This window comes from Solea solea, chromosome 3 (genome assembly GCF_958295425.1).
Source record: "Solea solea chromosome 3, fSolSol10.1, whole genome shotgun sequence".
In the NCBI taxonomy this organism is placed as follows: Eukaryota; Metazoa; Chordata; class Actinopteri; order Pleuronectiformes; family Soleidae; genus Solea; species Solea solea.
Window position 1 is genome coordinate 6,834,802 of NC_081136.1, and position 18,455 is coordinate 6,853,256.

Below are 18,455 nucleotides of genomic sequence, written 5' to 3' on the forward strand. Positions count from 1 at the left end.
TGATGGGTTAAAGTTAGGGTGGAGATCAGGTATATAATTTATTGTAATTATTTAATTTTCCTAACATGATAATGTTTCAGTATAGTATTAATGACATCATTTTATATAACTAAAGTACTTATACGAGATACAGTGTTTGTATATAAGTAAGATATGTAGTGTAAATTGCCTTTTAAGTCTATATAAATGTAGAATTGATGAGCTAAGACTTATCCACTTATCTCTTCTGTGGCCCTTCTATCATTTATCTATTTGTTTTCGTTGTTTACTCCAGGTTTGATCATGGCAAAATCATCTGACTTGTGAACCGAATCTTCAAAGGTGCGAGGGGAAGTGAAGAAAATGGATGGTCACAGTAAACCCAACCACGCCTCGAGATTCCAGTGGCTTTCGTTTGCCTACCAGGGTCTGACAGAGATCCCTTATGACAACATACTGAAACAGACGGACAGTCTGGAGGTGCTGGACCTGAGTTACAATCTGCTGGACGAGTATCCTTCTCTTATAGGAACAACTACAACTGATGTAGTCTGTGAAGATTAGATTATAGCCATAGACTGCATATAAAAAATAGATGTACTATAGTCATCTGGAATTTGAAGCCAATGTTGATGCTTGAATGACAATTTTCTGAGGAGATAACAGTCACAATCACTAGTCTCAGGTCTTCAATATAGCAGGGCGAATACGCCAATAGATGTAGGATGAGATCTCACTCAGGCTCCACCCACTCTCTCCCAAATATGGATTTACCTGTTTTAAAAAACAAAATGATGCCCATCCTGATCTTCAGCTGTGTTTTAGTGCTGTTTTATGTGGTAGTTTTAACATGTAAGAAACAGCTGCTGCTGCTGCTGCTGCTGCTGCTGCTGCTGCTGCTGTTGTTGTTGTTGCCGTGGCGATGGCAGCAGGAAATTAGGTTAATGAGAACCATGAGAGTGAACCAAAACAAGTTAGGGGTCATTGTGAAACACGCCGCGGCACTTCTGAAAGCAGAGAGGAAGTGCACGGTTGGATGACGTTAACCACCCAGGCCTTTTATATTATACTGTGTGATTTGAGCCGGTGTTGATGTGAAAATATTCATTACTGAGGCCGGCGCCACTTACTAAATTAAGTTAGAAACGATTCGCAGCAGTAAAACTTGGACTGTGGATCAGGATTTTTCATCTTGTGAGTTTAATATCCTACAGGTACAGTTTATTAATTTCTGGTTTAAGTAAACATAAAAAGTATAAAAGCATAAAACATGCAATAATAATAATAATACATTGAAATATCACATTTCATATTACATCCAAAGATTAGACCTGTAGAGGAAGTTTGTGAGCTGCTTCCTCTCCTGCACCAAAGTCCATTGAGAAAATCTGCGTTTTTAGGACACAGCGTTAATTGAGCTTTTGGTTTACTGCTGCTTCATTTTGTAAGTTTGTGTCACTTTGGTAAATCCAAACAACGGATTTCAAACAAAATAATCTTTAAATAACAAATTTGAAGTTACTTAATAACGCAGCGATGGGTCGAAACCTCCTGTTTGCCAGGATGCAACATTTCTGATGTTCTTCTATGGGCTTTGGTGCAGGAGAGTGACCAGTTTTAAAAAAAGCAAGTTGTAAAGCAGTTATAATCTGTTTTTCCACGTGTTCCCGCTGGCAGCCGGGGTTTTTTTTTTTCCACCCACCAGCTGTCGTTGAGCTTGTTCTCCTTCATTCAGTCTTTATTGGAACCCGGCTCTGCTTGGTCAGCTGGAGAAGCTCAGCACGCTGATCCTGGACTGTAACAACTACACGTCGCACGTCAAGTTCCCCTACATGGCCAGCGTGACCACGCTGTGCATCAACAAGAACAAGATCAACAACCTGCCTGTGTTTGTGGAGGAAATCAGGCGCAAGTTCCCAAACATCAGGTGAGGCCCAGGTTCTGTGTCGTATTTGTGCTGGTGTTTTGTTTTAAAACCTTCTCTGTTTCTTTCCACAAAACTAGGATCCTCAGCATGATGAACAACGAGGCAGCACCTAGTTATTTTAACGGAGGAAGTCTGACCCAGTACAAAGATTATAGGTGAATAATTTCTTATAATCCAGTTTATTATCAGGGTAATGCCCTTTTTTGTTCTATTTTAGCAACATTTACCCTTAAAATGTTTATTTAACTTAAATGAACATGAGTGGTCAATTCAGACAGTGAGAATTATTGGAGTTGTGTTTTCTAAGCAGAGATGAGTCAAACTTTATTTATATCGCATTATTCAGACAAATAAAATACCTGTCAAAGTGCTTTACAGGTTATTGACTGAATAAACATTTTAACATTTAGGGTTTTTTAAAAAATATATTTAATATAAATGTAATCAAAAAAAAAAATCGAAAATTGAAATATTAATAAGACAAGATCTTGAATAAAAATAAACGGATAAATATACATTTTAAAACTGAACATCACACAAAAGTTTTATATGTACTTGTTTGTTATTTTATTTTATTTATTTGATCTAATATTTTTTCTCATGTTATAATTTCTCTAATATAACGTTTTCCTTGTTATATTATAATTTTTTTCTTGTAATATTACAATGTTTTTCTTGTAATATTACAACGTTTTTCTTGTAATATTATGACTATTCTCATAATATTACAAAATCTTTCTCATATAATTAAGAATTTATATATATATATATATATATATATATATATATATATATAATTATTCGCTACAATTTACTTAAGTAGTATTTATTTATAATTTAACTTAAGTTACAATTACATTCATTATAACGTTATAATAATTATGTCGGCGTCTCCTTTCACCATGTGTGTTTCAGACAGTACGTCGTCAGTCAGATCCCAGGTCTGGAGATCCTGGACGACACCGAGGTCCTGGAGAAGGAAAGAGCTCAGGCTCGTAAAACCTACAGACTGCAGCGTCAGAGCAGGAACAGCAGCAGGAAGAGGAGGGAGAAGGACGAGTCCTCCAGGAGACGCACGCACATGCAGAAAAAGTCTCATACTGTCATAAGACAATAGCTCATACACACTATAGTTTTATTTTAGTATTTTAGAATCACAGAGTCACTGTGAGTTTTGCAGGTTTATAGCAAGACATTTAACAAAGTCTGACTTTACAGGTATTAACAACATCAATTTGTGACTTTTTAACGTCTTTAATTACATATGTTTTACCTGTTTTGCAGAATACATGTCTAAAAATCCAAAACCACGTGTTAACGCAGTCAAAATCTGCTGTTTTTGTTAGTATTCAAATCCAAACACCAGCAACACATTAAAAATGAAAATAATCTATATTCATTTTCTTATTTCATGTGGATATATATTTCTTATATCAACATGAAAAGTGTTTGGTCATCACATTAAAAACTGCTTAAGATTACACAACTGTTACGTTGCAGGATTACTACATGGTGTTACCACTAGAGGGCAGCAACGTTCAGTAGAAATCTCTCATTGCATCCAACTTCCTACAGTCTATGGGATTTCCTGTTTCTGGGTTTAAATGAGCGTCTATAAGAGTTTGAGCTTGTGGATTAAACTGCAAAACTAAGAGAAATCATGGGATGAGATTATTGGAGAAACATTGAGTAAAAAAAAGTCAGATGACCTCCTCTGTTTGTTGTTTTTCACACACACAAGTCCACCTCAGAATATTCATGACTCATATTAGTGTGTGTGTAAAACAAATTTTCTTCTCTTCAAACATTATTTACATATAGTTTACTGAATTAATTTGTCTCCAAACCACACATTGTAGTCTTTATTTAATAAAAGTGAACATTAAATAAATGTGTTAATAAAAACGTGAAAACCTTTAATTGTTTTTGTTTTGTTTTTGTTTGTTAATAGTTAATCTGATTTATGTGAATAACGGCACACATTTTTGCAAGACATACACAAAAAAACAAGAAAATACTTAATAAATTAGGGGGAAAAACTAAAGAGTAGCCAAGAAAAATCACTCAAACTGAATTTATTTATACTATAAACTCGTTATTTCCTATGCTTTGTTTTACTTTGTAGTTTCTTACCAATGTTTTATTTCCTGTCTTACTTTGTATTTTCTTACCAATGTTTAATTTCCTGTTTTACTTTGTAGTTTCTTACCAATGACATCTCTTGTCTGTTCTATTTCCTGTTTTACTTTGTAGTTTCTTACAATGCTTAATTTCCTGTTTTACTTTGTAGTTTCTTACCAATGACATCTCTTGTCTGTTCTATTTCCTGTTTTACTTTGTAGTTTCTAACCAATGTTTTATTTCCTGTTTTACTTTGTAATTTCATACAAATCACATCTCTTCCTGTTTGTTTTTTTATCTGGTTTCCTGTTTCTCTGATCATCTGCTCCGCCCTTAACGTGTTACACCTGTGTTTAATTATCCTTCCTCTGTGTTCAACACTCTTCTAGTTCATGTGTTTTAGCTTTTAACTCGAATGTAACCTCACGTTTTTACGTGTTTTTTTGTCTAGTTCAGTGATTCTGCGCCGACTTTTGGACTTTGCCTGCGCTCTCTGACTCTGTAAGCCTGCTATTTATGAAATATTCACTCTGCTCTGTTCACAATCAGAGACACAACTCCAAACGAAAAACATCCACTCTTAACAAAGTTCATGTGCTCATATTTACACATACACACGTCACTGTGAACAGTTTAATTTGCATGTATTAACAACAATAATTTGTGACTTTTTAACCTTTTTAATTACATTCTAACCTAGAAAATCAAAGTGGGTTTGACCTGTTTTTCATTATACACGTGAGTTAAATCACGTGTAAATGTAATCCAACATTCAGAAACGTTTTAATTCTGTTTAATTGTCATTTAATGAGTTCAAATGGATTAGAAATACAGTATATAGATTGTGGACATGTGGAAGAGGACAAGTCTCTAAAAATATAAATATTCTTGAAGGTGTTAATTGTCTTTTTTTTGTCAACACTAAAGAGTAAGTGGCCTAACAGAAGCTCTTGCTTTTACATAACTGGTGTTTTTGGTGAATAGAGAACTCCTCGTGGACTCATGTTTCTCAGTCATTCTCTGATGTTCTTTGTGTTTTCTGTCCTCAAGGAAAATATGATCTGGTTTTTTTTGGGCGAGGATCGTTTCACCTGACCTTTTTTAACACGATGAAGGAAGTGCGTCACTGCTGCCTGCAGAGGTGCAAGGACACACCACCACATAATAAGACATGTGAGTTCTCTCTCTGTGTGTGTGTGTGTGTGTGTCTGCTTCTAATTCTCTCTTTATAACTCAAGTTGAGTTTCTCTTAGATTCACCCTCTTTTGTCTCAAATGTCGAGGCTTTGTCAGCAGAGAACAAAACCTTCCCCCAGAGACTCTGAAAGACTCCTGAGCCTGTTAACTGTTTACTTACACTAAAACACAACTTCAAACTTCTCTACTGTAGCTTCACACTTAAATAATAAATACATTTGTATTTTCAACAAATAAATCAAGTTTTCTGTTTTTTCAGCTACTTAAATGTGAGTATTTTGTTTTGTTTTTTTTGCTCCAGATAACCAAAAAAATCATTAAAACTGAATAAGATATTTGAGAAAGTCCTAATTTCCAGGTTTGATCGCTATTTTCTGACATTTTACAGCCCAAACAAGCGCTCAAATCGAGAAAATAATTGACAGATTGTATATTAGTAAAATGTTCACCTTCCTGTAAGTGACTAAAAATACTTGCCTGTGAAAACACAGGCGATGTAAATTAAAATCACAATATTACGAGTTGCGTAATTTTATTGATCATGACAATATTATTTTAAAATAATATTGTAATGATCAATACAATTATTTTAAAAATGACTACCAAATACAAATATTGATTTTTATTCTATATACTTACAGCCTGAGCTCCGTTTATTCTCTGAATAGAGAAGCTGCTTCACCGCTGAGCTTCAGAAATGGTAAGAAAGTCACTCTTTTATAAAGATAGAAGGGAAAAAGTCAACAACAAATTTATTTAAACGGCATTTTTGAGAATTCTGTTGACGTAAAAGCAGATTTATGTCTTTATTTCAATCCACTGCTGCCAAAAATCACCAAAATTGGGTGTCAGTTCACCAAGATGCGCAGTAGGTGGTGCAATTTTTAAAGTCCTGGTAGAAGGTTACACATGAAATGACACATTTGAGTCTTTATTTTCACTTAATTTACTTCCTTTTGGTTTTAGTAGCAATGTTTTTATTCTTGTAAAATAATAATCTTTTTGATTCAGGAGAAATTCCTACAAAATAAAACTGTTATTATTATTCAGTTGTTATATGTAAAATAAACATTTAAAGGAAAGAGTAGGAAGGAAATGTAAAAATAATTTTGTTTTTATTTTTTCCTCGTGTCCCTGCTGACAGCCATGTTTCTTTACAAGCTGACCTGTCCCTTTTTAAGTCATTATTCACACTTCAACATGAGGCTAAATTTAAGCCTTTACTTTGTAGAGAAGTAGTCAGGTTCTGTTTTTTGTTTTTTTGACAATTGCGTGCGTGTCAGAGGTAACAGTGAATTTGTGTTATCAGTATTTTCAGGAAGTTGAACGTAAAGAAACTGTTTGACTTTGGGGGAAGTTCATATATCGCTGTGGTTACACTGAAACTGTCTTTCTTGAGAAATGTTTGCTATTTTCAAACTGTTTCCCTCCTGCACACACACGCACGCGCCCACACACACACACACACAGTACCTTCATACCAGCAGCTACTTTTTCAACTCTTCTCCCTCTACTCTGTTTATTTTCTTATCTTCTCTCTGCTTGTGCGGGACTCCCCGTGTCTGGACTCGATGTTCTTTCGTCTTTAAACGTCCATCTGTCCTCTGCTCTCAGCGCTTTTACTGTGAAAAACAAGTTTCCAGAAGATTCTGCACATGAACATTTGTGGTTAAACAGACTTTTAGCTCTGCAGCAGCTGATTTCACACGATCAAAATGTGGGCCTGAAACTTTGGCACTGAATGGATGAGGGGGACAGGTGAATGAATGATGAGGACAGATGAATGAATGATGTGGACAGGTGAATGAATGTATGAATGATTATGAGGACATATGAATGTATGAATGATTATGAGGACACGTGAATTAATGAATGAGTGACAAGTGAATGAATGAGGACACGTGAATTAATGAATGAGTGACGAGTGAATGAATGATGAGGACAGATGAATGTATGATGTGGACAGGTGAATGAATGATTGAGGACATATGAATGTATGAATAATTATGAGGACACGTGAATTAATGAATGAGTGACGGGTGAATGAATGAGGACAGATGAATGATGTGGACAGGTGAATCAATGAGTGAATGAATGATTATGAGGACATATGAATGAATGTATGAATAATTATGAGGACACGTGAATGAATGATGAGGACAAGTGATAAATGACAGGTATATGAATGAATGGATGAGGACACGTGAATAAATGAGGACAGTTGAATGAATGATTATGAGGACATATGAATGATTATGAGGACACATGAATGAATGAATGAATGAATGAAGAGGATGAATGACAGGTATATGAATGGATGAGGACAGGTGAATGAATGATTCAGACGAATACTTTTACTTGTAAGTAAAAATTAAAATCCAAATAGTGGTACATTTATACTTCATTCATGTGTTTACCAGGGCCTGTTAAGTTCCCCCATAGATGGCGCTAATGGCTTTTACCCAACTGGGCAAAATCTTCAAAACGTTTTGTTAGAAGGAAGAAAAGGCAAAACCATAAAAAAAAAAGATGTCCCTTCTGGGCCTCCATATAATTACAATTCAGAGGTGGTTTTGAAGTCTCATTTACGTCCACATTCCTAAACATCTAAGAACTCACTCCAATCTCTTTGTCTGAGCTGCAGCAGTTTAGTTGTTTTTTATTTTAAAACATACATTTTATACGTTCATTTATTTGCAGCCGCTGCCAAAAAGTGATCCAGTTTAGTTGGATTTAGTAATTTTTTTAATGGATAAACCTATTTTCTGTCACAGCAGCGCAAGTAGTGCTTTGACTAACTTGAGATGTTCTTCTCTCTCACCGTGTCACACACACACGCACACAGAGACCAGTTACACATGTTTTTGTTTATTACAAACATTGATGATGTCAGTGTGTGGACATCATTAAATATCATGTTAATGTAAACTGTTTAACAAAGACAAAGAAACTTGCATATAATACCTTTAGTAAGAAAACAAAAGACATGAAGAGCACTCACCCTTTTTTATTGCTGCAGGGGATACATTTTTAAATATTTAAAGACGGTGTTTTTCCTCTGCAGAACAAGACCAGTCAAGAGTCTGACTCTGCATATTTGTTTGGGTTCTGACATGTTTGTTTTCTTTCTTTCTTTCCATTTGTTTTGTATCTCATGTACAAATGAATTTAATTAGTAAAATTTGAGTTAGATGGTCATTAATTGTGATTTTAGAATACAAATCCAAATAACAGACAAATAAAATATTACTTCACAATATAAAGTAACTCTTCTGCCTTCATTCAGTTAGAATGGAGGTCAAATGTACAGCCTGGAAAATCAAGTAATCTGAACCAAGTGACATGGTCTTTGTGTGTGTGTGTCCTCTGGTTAATTATTTATATGTATATACTGTATTTTCAATAATCTATTCTATACTTGGCGCTGAAGAGGAGACTAAAGCCCCCTAAGGACCCAGCATGGTGCCAGATGCACAACAAAGACCCAGAGGAGCTTTAATAGGCTCCTGAAGAGATTTTCATGTTGCCTGGAGAGAAACTCATGTGACTTAAAGTGATCGTTCAAGTGTTTCTGTATAGCATGAGACGGGTACTCTCCACCTTAAATCTGGGACACCTTAAGAACGGGTTAGCCACCTTTTAGATGACCTTTTACTGAGCTGCTCGCTCTCCCACACCAAACTCCATAGAGGAAATCAGCGTTTTTAGCTCATAGTGAGTGAGCTGGTCTGCCGCTGCCTTGTTTGGTGACTTTGTTTCATTTGTTCCATTCAGTTAAATATAAATAAAGTCACAAAATGACACATTTGAAGTTACTGATGGAGGCAGCAAGTGGATCAACAACTCCTGTGTGCCGTGTTGTAAAATCCATGATTTTGGGGTGAGCGTGTGGTTTTACAAAGTGACACAAACGTCATTTTCCAGTACAAGAACGCTGTTTAACTGTGTGATGATGTAATGCACATGTTTGTTTCAGACTGTAAACTTAAGCAGAGGTAGATTTTCCTAGGTAACTGACATTTTAAAAAGAAAAACATTATTATTATTATTATTATTATTATTATTATTATTGGTACCTTAAGCTTGTTTATACAGTACAGTATTCACGAGGAATCAAAGCCTCTCTGTGGGTCTGTAATGTACATCTACTTTCTGTCCATTATGTCATAAGGAGCTGTCAGCATGTCTCCACATCCATCACTGACTGTCGGTCATTAATTAAAAAGCCATGTTTTAGGTCTCGGCCAGTGCGCCGTGCACTGAGGTGTGGTCTTTTAGCTTCTCCGTCCTCAGGGAGATTTAGGAAAATGTAGGCTGCCCCGCCCTGGGCACCACCACCACGTCTTCCTCCACCTCATCCTGCCAGAACTGCTGGTTCAAAGACTTCCTGACATCTGGCTGCAATGAGTGAGTGTATGTTTGCAGAAAGCCTAGATATAAAAGATTCTGGATTGTTTTTGTGTATTGGATGACCGTTGACATCCACATGTTGTCCTCACGATTTCACCTCGGGTGGAATGTTCTGTCGTTGACCTTTGACCTCTTACAGAACGGGGGGGGTCTGTTACCTCCTGAGTGCTGACAGTGATGAGAGGTGGTTGAGCAGCGTGAGATGTTGCATGTGCGCGCGCTGACTCTGTTCAGCGTCTCTCCTCCTCAGCTCGTCGATCTCCCGCTGCAGCTTCTCCTCAAACTCTTGGACTTGCCTCGCTTTAGTTTTCTGCTCAGGTCCGATGATCTGCTGCTCCACATCAGAGCCTCTGTTTTCTAGGAGATGGTCCAGCTCGGTGTTCTCTACTGAGCAACTGGCGGCCTCCACCTCCCATTGAAGCTCCTTCACATCTTCTTCTCCGCCCTGGAGTCTCTGCTGGCTTTCTCTCAGTCTGTGCAGCTGTTCTGCCGGAGAGCAGAGATAACAGAACATCTCCGTCACCTCGCCGTGACGAGAGCAAACGTTCCTCTGTGGAGTTTCAGAGGAGTCCGCCAGCTTGTGTTTCTTACATGGAGGTGATTCATCATCATGAAGCTCCTCCTCTGAAGGTGACGACATCAGGACTGACCTCGGTGTGAAGATATATCTGCACACAGTGCAGCTATAGATCGTCTGATTTATTGTGCACCAAGGGCTTATTATACACTTCATACAGTAACGGTGTCCACAGGAAATAGTCACGGGATCCTTTGGTAGATCCAGACACATCAGACAGTGGATTTCCTGCTTCATTCTTCTTCTTCTTCTGCGGTGGTTTACTGGAGTTGGTATCTGCCATGCTGCCAGACACTGCCTTGTGAAACATGAAGTTGAAAGGCTGCCTGTTTCCTGACAGGAGATGAAAGGATACAGGTGCAGGGCGAGGATTCTTCTCAGTATTTGGAGTTTACTTTGAGGAGCATGGGAGTCCCGAATGGGCCGACTGTTGCTGTTCTCTGTAGAATTGACCACACGTGAGTGGAGCGTGTTTGATTGTCTCTGGATGTCCACACTCACACAGACTGTCTTTTGAAATTCTTAATCACAACAGCAGCACAGGGTCGGACGAGAAGCATTTATCCCGTCGCTGTTGTTGATATTTTTGTACACACCAATCACACCACTGAGTTTGACCTCTGCCCATTTGTGCCCAAGGAGCACAAACCCTCCGGTTACCTAATTCCTTTCCACCTTCTGAAACTTCCTGGTGGCACTTCTTTACATCTTCCGTCATACCCCAACACCTGTTTGCGTCCGTCTCACTTTACAAGAGCAGTGTTGCTGTTGCCTCCGTCTGTCTTGACATGAATCAAATCACTGGGTGACACGAGAGCTAAACACGATTAATTATACATTCGTATGGATCTGGTAGGATTAATCAGTTGAGTTAACTCATTTTAGAATGGTTTGAATCTAACATTTGTTTTTATTTAAAAGTTACTATATTTTTAACTAAACATTATTTGTTTGTATTTCTTAGTTAGGGCTTATTGTATTTATTGTGTCTTCGTTTTCATTATGTCCTTTTGTATGTGGCAGCTAGTAAAGATGACCTCTAAAAGAGGGTTACGTCACAGCCTCTTGTTGTGCGGCCTTTTATTTTTGAAAGCCCAAACCGGAAGTGCGGTGCTGCCTCTGCTGTAACTTGACGCTCGTACCTGTCAGCGAGTCTCCGGCTCCGCGTCAGTGCTGCTGTGACACGCCGGCTCTCAGGACGCTGCTCTCACTCAGTCACTGCTGCTTCTTTAAATGTTGGTTGTTTTTTTGTGTGTGCGTGTGGAAAAATCCCGTTTATGTAACGCTGTTTTAAATACTAATCTCGCGTTGTTAACGGTGGGTAAAGAGCGGCTCAGTGTGGATGGATTCGTCCCCGCATTGCAACGGAATTGGAGTTGGATGAAGTGAGTCTGACACGGATTGAAGCAGCAGCAGCAACACCAGGAGGGACAGGGGAAAGCCCTGCTGCGGCTTCTTATAGCTCTCATGGCCGGCATGACCTACATACCACGGAGCTTATGTCCACGACACCACTGTGCTGTTTCACCCTTGTAACGCAGTGGTAATTGACCTTCACGTCTCTGTGCTGCTGCAGAAGAGACACGTGAATGTGTGTACATGAGTCTGAAGAACCTCGAATCATTCATTCATTCAGACCTATGCAAATTAAAGGAGCCACATCTGACCTTCTGTGAAGGTCTTGGGGTCAAAGAGGAAATCAAAAGGGAAATAATTGCAGCAGGTGGCCTGAGGCTTCTGGATACTCTCCCAATATTAACCGCGACTCTGCTCTGAAGCCTTCATGTGGATGTGGTCAGATCAAAGGTCTAGATCACATCAGGGCGGAAAGATCTTTGAGATAAGCTTTGATCCAATCATGCAGAACATGTGATTTGTTAGTGGCTGTAAAGTCAACGGTCAAGCAATAAAAGAAATGAGCTTTGTTGCAGGAAAAGTCTGATCCTGAGAGACTTTTTTTCTGCTTGCTATCATGATCCTGAACTGTCGTCAGCCGCTTCCTCTTCTGAGGCACACAGATGTTCCGCCTCGGGTCATAGAGAACTTCATCCTGACCGGCTACCGCTTCCCAAACTACAGCCTGAGGGACTGCTTGCTGTCAGCGTTCAGGCCCACCAATGAAACGGGTAACTTCTGGACCCACTTCCTGCCAGTTTTTATTTTTTCCTTCTATTTTGTGGAGGTGTTTGGTTGGGATGGCGCACCGCAGGGCGACTCCCCGTTCTTCTATCCATTGTGGAACTACTATATTGGGGTTTTCTGTCTACTAGTCGCGAGCAGCATGGCTCACCTGCTCAACTCCATGTCTCTGGTGGTAAGAGAAGTCTGCTTCTTTGTGGATTACGGCACCATCAGTGCTTATACGGTTGGCTCGTCATTGGCGTACTTCTATTACATCCACCCTCGGGCAGGGATTGTTGAGACAGGAGGACATAATGACTCCCGTGTGGACCTTAAGCATGAACCAGCAGGGGCTACTACTTCCTCCTATGCAATCTCAGAGTTCAGTGTGTTCTTTGAGAACTGCTACATCCCGTGCGCATGTGTCGTCGCGATCATTTGTGTTTTATCCTGCTGCAATACTCGCCAGAGGTGGAGAAAGCACCGCTACGCCATCCGTACCCTTGTTTTCCTCCTCCCTTTCCTCATGTCCTCCACACCAATCTTCTACCGCCTCCTCACCAGATCGCCTTACTCCACCGCCTCCTCCTCCTTCGCTGCGTCCACCTCAATGCCCGTCTACTTCTATCGCCACTGCTTCTGGCTGGTGGCGTCGGCCGTTTTCAACATCAGCAAGTTCCCAGAGCGGCTGGCGCCGGGTCGCTTTGACATCTGGGGACACAGTCACCAGTGGTTCCACTGCTGCACGTTCCTGTCCATCCTTGACGAGCTACACATGATCAAGACGGAGGTGAGGGCCATCCTGCTCAGCCAGACTCTGCTGCTGCCGCCCGCCACCATCCCCTGCCTACCTGGACCTACCGTAGCTTCCACCTACGGCGTGATGCTCGTCCTGCAGACCACCATCATCTCCATCATAACGTGGTTCTCCTGGTGTGCCAACTCCATCTATGACCCCGAGAGGGACCAGGTCAATAAGGAACACCCCAAGAAACATCTGAAATGTCACTGATCACGCACAGCATTGTTTTTCACACAACGATTTGCACATGCCACTCAAGAGACACGCACAAGTACAACAATCCATCCTTTCCAATCTCAAGTCCGTCGTATAATCAAACTCATTTCAGTCAACCTTTTGTGAGGAGAATGACAGGATTATATTCTAAGCTCACCATAGAGGGTGGCTGTTTGCTAGCGTACATATTGAAAGCTCTTTTTCCCCTGAGCTGTCCCAGCATGTTGCGACAGGAAGCGGGAGCACTGAGGATAATAACTACCTCTCGAGGACAGAGGAAAAGTGTTGTTACCCATAAGAACATGTGATGCGAATGTCGGCGAGACAATTGACAGAAGCCGTCTGCCGACATGTCCTGTTGTTCTTCCCCTGATCTTGAATGTTTCCTATTGACTTAAAGGGATAGTTCAGGTTTGTGGAAGTGTGGTTGTATGAGTGCAGTGACTGCGATGATTGGACGTGCACTTCAGTTTGTGACATCTCCTGTGCTGCTTCATCTTGCTGTTTGGTAACCTACTCCTGCTGAAACTGGACCTTTTTTAAACCCCTCACACCAAAGTCTATAGAGGAAATTGGCACACAAGTGTGTGTGTGTGTGTGTGTGTGTGTGAGAGTGTGAATGAGTGGTTTCCAAACTCCAATTTCCAGTCGGGGCCCCACACGTTGGTGTTGGTGCTCCACACTTACAAAAAGAAAAGTATCCCTTTAATGCTTGCCAGACCATTGTTACCCATACCCTGCCTTTGCCTCCGACATCCACAAACACGCACTCATTTCCTCCCTCTGTCCGAGTGACGCATGCAGCAGGAAGTGCAGACGTCACAGTAATGGCCTGGAGCTCAGTCTTAGTAAAGCACTTTTCTGGGGAGGGTGGGTTGGATGGGGTTGGCGGTGGAGTTGGGGTGAGTAGATAAATTAGCCCACGTTGTTAAAAAGCCATGCTCAGTTTCTTCTTCAGCGTATATGATGATGTCCTACTGCTGCTGGAGTCCATATCTTATTATATTCACAGCAAATTCAGATTAAATGTGATATAAATTGTCAGCAGACTTTTCTGTTGCCCACTGTATATTTTTAACAGCTCAAGTAAAAAAAAAAAAGAAGAGAAGATTCAAGCAGCAGTTTCTAATGAAGGCCTTTGTTTGCACATTGACGTGTCATGTGATGTATAGCTGCCTCCGAGTTAAAGCCATACTTTAGACGAGTGATCGTTGAAATAAATGGCAATATTGTAGTCGTACTGTCGCCAGGAACTTCCTGGATAGATTTGCACTCTGTAGATAAAATAGTTCACCCAGCGGTTTGGGCCTTTTGTGTATTAGGTTATCTTCTGAAATATCTTTAGAAAGGGCCTCAAATTCTCCCACAACCATCACAGATTCTCTTATTCTGACTTTATTTTTTTCATAATAGAAACATGGTTTCCCAAGATTATTACCAATTCTCTGTGGCCTTAGAAAATCTAAGCCATAATTAAAACTTATTTTTCTTATCAAAGTTGCAAGAAGAGAAGGCACAGGAGGAAGTTTGCTGGGGCTTTGAGCTGAGAAAGAAAAAGTAATGGTATAAATGTACCGGGTTACCAACACTGGTCATCCAGTGGTAATAGTAATACACGAGAGGCACAAACTGAGGCTTTAGTTCATTGGTGAAGTAGACGCTACCTTTGCCATAGATGAATAATAGTGTTTTTAAATGCATGAAGCAAGGTTTTACTGTGCTCCAGGATCATAATATCCTGCTTGCACAGATGTTAGCTACCACCCTTTGTTGAAAAACCCTCGTCCTTATCCGTATTTTTTTCGGTTTTCTGGTTTTCTTTTCTGCTTTTGAGAATTCTTCCGTCTGTCTTAAACTCTTAAGGCCTCATTTCACTGTGTTATGTCTGCGCCACGCTGGATACACGATCACAAAGCAATACATTTTTAAAAAGGAAACAGGAACGCTGTTGTTGGAAATGCTGACTCTGCGTTCTCAGCTAAAATGTGAACTACTTGCTTTTTGGAACTGTGAACTGGGTTTAAAATGTGAAACATGAACTTTGAGCTAGTTAATTTTCATGTGTGCAAACGGAACTTTGAACTACTTTAAGTTTTAGCAAGACCGCGGCTGCCAGTGCTTGTGAAGTTTGGACACAGAACATGCATGTTAAAAGTCTGATCTTAGTCGGACTAAGAGAATAATTCGGTTTTCTTAATGTCATGTAAACACGTTGGTCCAACTAAAGTCGATCTAGTCTCAGTCGGACTAACATACCTGGATAATGTGATTCATAGTCCGATTACTCATGTATGTATTAGTCAGACGTGGTGTTGTGTGCATGCACCGAAATGTCCTCCCCAGTCTTTGACGGGGAAGTAGGAGGAGACGAGGTTATACTCGGACTCAACAAGTTGTCCGGTTGTCCGTCTTAGTCGGTCTACAACTTTAGCTCGATTAAACTGCATGCTAACGTACCGAGTGTGAACGTCACAACTTATGGCCACCGGCCACCATACAAACACTGCTTTTACTGCTAATAGCACTTTAGTCATATTAGTTTCACATTTAATCAGTCGTGCATAAGAGTACTATTGAGGTTTTCACCATAGGCGCTGTTGTGTGCGTTGTTATAGAGTGGTCTTGCTAACAGTGGCTAGCCTGAGATGTGTCGGGCTAGTGTCCACTGCTCAACGGGAACACGGGGAACTTTGGTCGTGTTTCGCACTGCTTCCATATCCAGTGTGACCTGGGTGTACAACTTTGGCCTGTGGCTTTTGGACTGAACTCTATATTGACTGTACTAATCGTCTACGTCTATGTTTGTGTTAGATTTGCAGTGTCGGGAGTGACTGTGTCATGTTAGCCTGGAAAGCTAACAGTCAGTTTGCTCCCATTTGAAAAGAAAACAAGGATGTAGTCAAACCTAGGATTATTTGAATAAGGGTAACTCCTATTTTTGTCCATATTTTCCACGACTGTATCATTGTTCTTTAGAGGTTTTTTTTTGTGTTTAACGTTAAATCAACGTGGTCCGACAGCCCACATGCTAACATGAAAATGATTTGAACGAACAGTCGTAAAGACAGAATATTTATTGTTTTGAGTTAATGTGTGACCCTGAAAATGGGCCGTGACTGCTGTGTTTTCGTGTTATCTCTTACTGTGTCGTTGTTTAGTCTTCCTTTTTAAGAGCAGTGATTCCCAAAGTCTGGGTTGGGACCCACAGATGGGTCGCAGGGGACTTTTTTTTTTAGGGTCCCCAAACAAATTTGCAGAATTTTCTTAACCTTTATATCTAAGATTTATGTGCAGATATTTTAATCAACTTACAAAACATCTCTTGAAAATTTAAAGTATTAGCTGTAAGAGAAATGAATGTAAATTAGTCAAAAATGTGTTTTTGTCATGATTTATAAATGTAAATTTGGGTCACAATAGTTTGCATTATTAGAAAGTATAGGTGCCCATATGCAAATCTGTGAAGGTTCTCAATCATCCAGGTTATAATCGTCTTTGTCCTATTTAACTATTGCCAACTACTGGGAAACACTGCTTTAGATGGAGTTCCAGCTGAGTTTGTAAGCGTTTGTCACATGTGTCACAGTTTTAACTCGTGTTTGTCAGTGTCCCATTTCAGAAATGTCATTACCGCAGTATTAGTTCTGCTCGTATCTGCACATTTGTGTTTTTGAAGCATTAATTTGCACAAAAGACAGAAAGGTTGGAGGTGAACGCCGAGTTGTGATGTAATGAGTATGCGAGGACCATATTGAGTGGCTGCTATAATCACGCTGTTATATAGTGCACTTTAAACATAATGTTCCTTTTTAAAGGGTCAGAATCTGTAGTACTGTATTGTTTTCGGCACATTTCAGGTGTAGGTAGTGCTTTCTACTGAGAGATCCGGCCAGATAACCATGCGCTCGGTGTGAAAAGCGATGTTTCTACCTCAACAGAACATTTGTGTCACTGAGATGAGCCGTTGTTGAAACTGATTTCGTCCTCTTTAGACTGTTTTAAAGGTCCAGTGTGTAAGAATTTAGTGACATCTAATGGGGGGAACTCCTCCGTTGGGGGTACTATGGCGGCCTTGTTCCTCTGTAATTGTCTCAGGCTGCTGTAGAAACATGACAACACAAAATGGCAGCCTAAAGTACACATAAACATCCATTCGAAGTCTTTGAAAACCAACTTTTTACACACTGGACCTCAAAACTCAGCAGTGTTCATTATGTGAATGTCAGATTACTGTGTCTTTTCTTGACGGAAGTACTCCGGGGGGCGACTGAAAAGCGACACTAATCTATTATTTACACATGCATTTAAATTATGAATGACTTGAGGTGGAGGTTATCGTACTCTGTCTGTTAATGCTGGAAAAGTAAGAAAAACCATTATGTTAATAAATTACACTTATAATAGAGTTTTATTCAATAAATAAATTATGATGAACTGTATATCATTGTAGCTGTGTATTGATTTTTACTTTAAGAATGTAGAAAATGGGTTGAATTTTCTGTTTTGGTCCAGCAGTGGTTTCAGGATCTCTAGATTAGCCATTGCCAAACTTGATATGACAGTTCAGGTCTGTTGTAATGTGTTTTTATGAGATACTGACCTGTATACTGAGTGTGACCCTTGCACCTAGAACCAGGTTGAGACAAGGCTGCCAGCAGGGACACGAAGAAATAACTGATTTAAGCTGTAATGATTTAAATCTGTATGATTTAAAAACATCTAAACATTGTTTTTGCCATTTACCAAATCCCATTGAGAAAAATAAGCATTTTTAGGTCATTAAGACACAGGAGCTGCTGTTGTCCTGCTGCCTCATATGGTAAGTTTGTGTTACTTTGGTTCATCTGACGTAAGGATTTCAAACCCTGAAGTCACGAGACAACACATTAGAACTCGAGGGAACTGAAAGTGACGGGGGCAGCAGACCCGATTGGCACCAACTGTGTGCTGTGATGCAAAATTGCTGATTTTCTTAATGGACTTTGGTGCAGGGAGTGGCCTGATTTATTAAATGACACAAACTTCCAGTTTGCAGCCAGAAGAGGAAACAGTGAACATATGCTTTAGATATTTTTTACATTATTTTATTATGACATCATCAATAGT

General features: G+C 39.7%; 2 protein-coding genes across 2 annotated transcripts; both read left to right on the forward strand.

Moving 5' to 3' along the window:
- The first annotated feature begins 279 nt into the window (after window positions 1-279).
- LOC131456892 (leucine-rich repeat-containing protein 72) lies at window positions 280-3,813 on the forward strand. Its single transcript, XM_058625565.1, has 4 exons — window positions 280-491; window positions 1,715-1,906; window positions 1,984-2,061; window positions 2,822-3,813. Exons 1-4 carry the CDS (start codon window positions 343-345, stop codon window positions 3,021-3,023), a joined length of 621 nt encoding a protein of 206 aa, XP_058481548.1. The 5' UTR covers window positions 280-342; the 3' UTR covers window positions 3,024-3,813.
- A 7,531-nt stretch (window positions 3,814-11,344) lies between these two features.
- paqr9 (progestin and adipoQ receptor family member 9) lies at window positions 11,345-14,418 on the forward strand. Its single transcript, XM_058624768.1, has one exon. It carries the CDS (start codon window positions 12,183-12,185, stop codon window positions 13,341-13,343), a length of 1,161 nt encoding a protein of 386 aa, XP_058480751.1. The 5' UTR covers window positions 11,345-12,182; the 3' UTR covers window positions 13,344-14,418.
- Window positions 14,419-18,455: the final 4,037 nt, after the last annotated feature.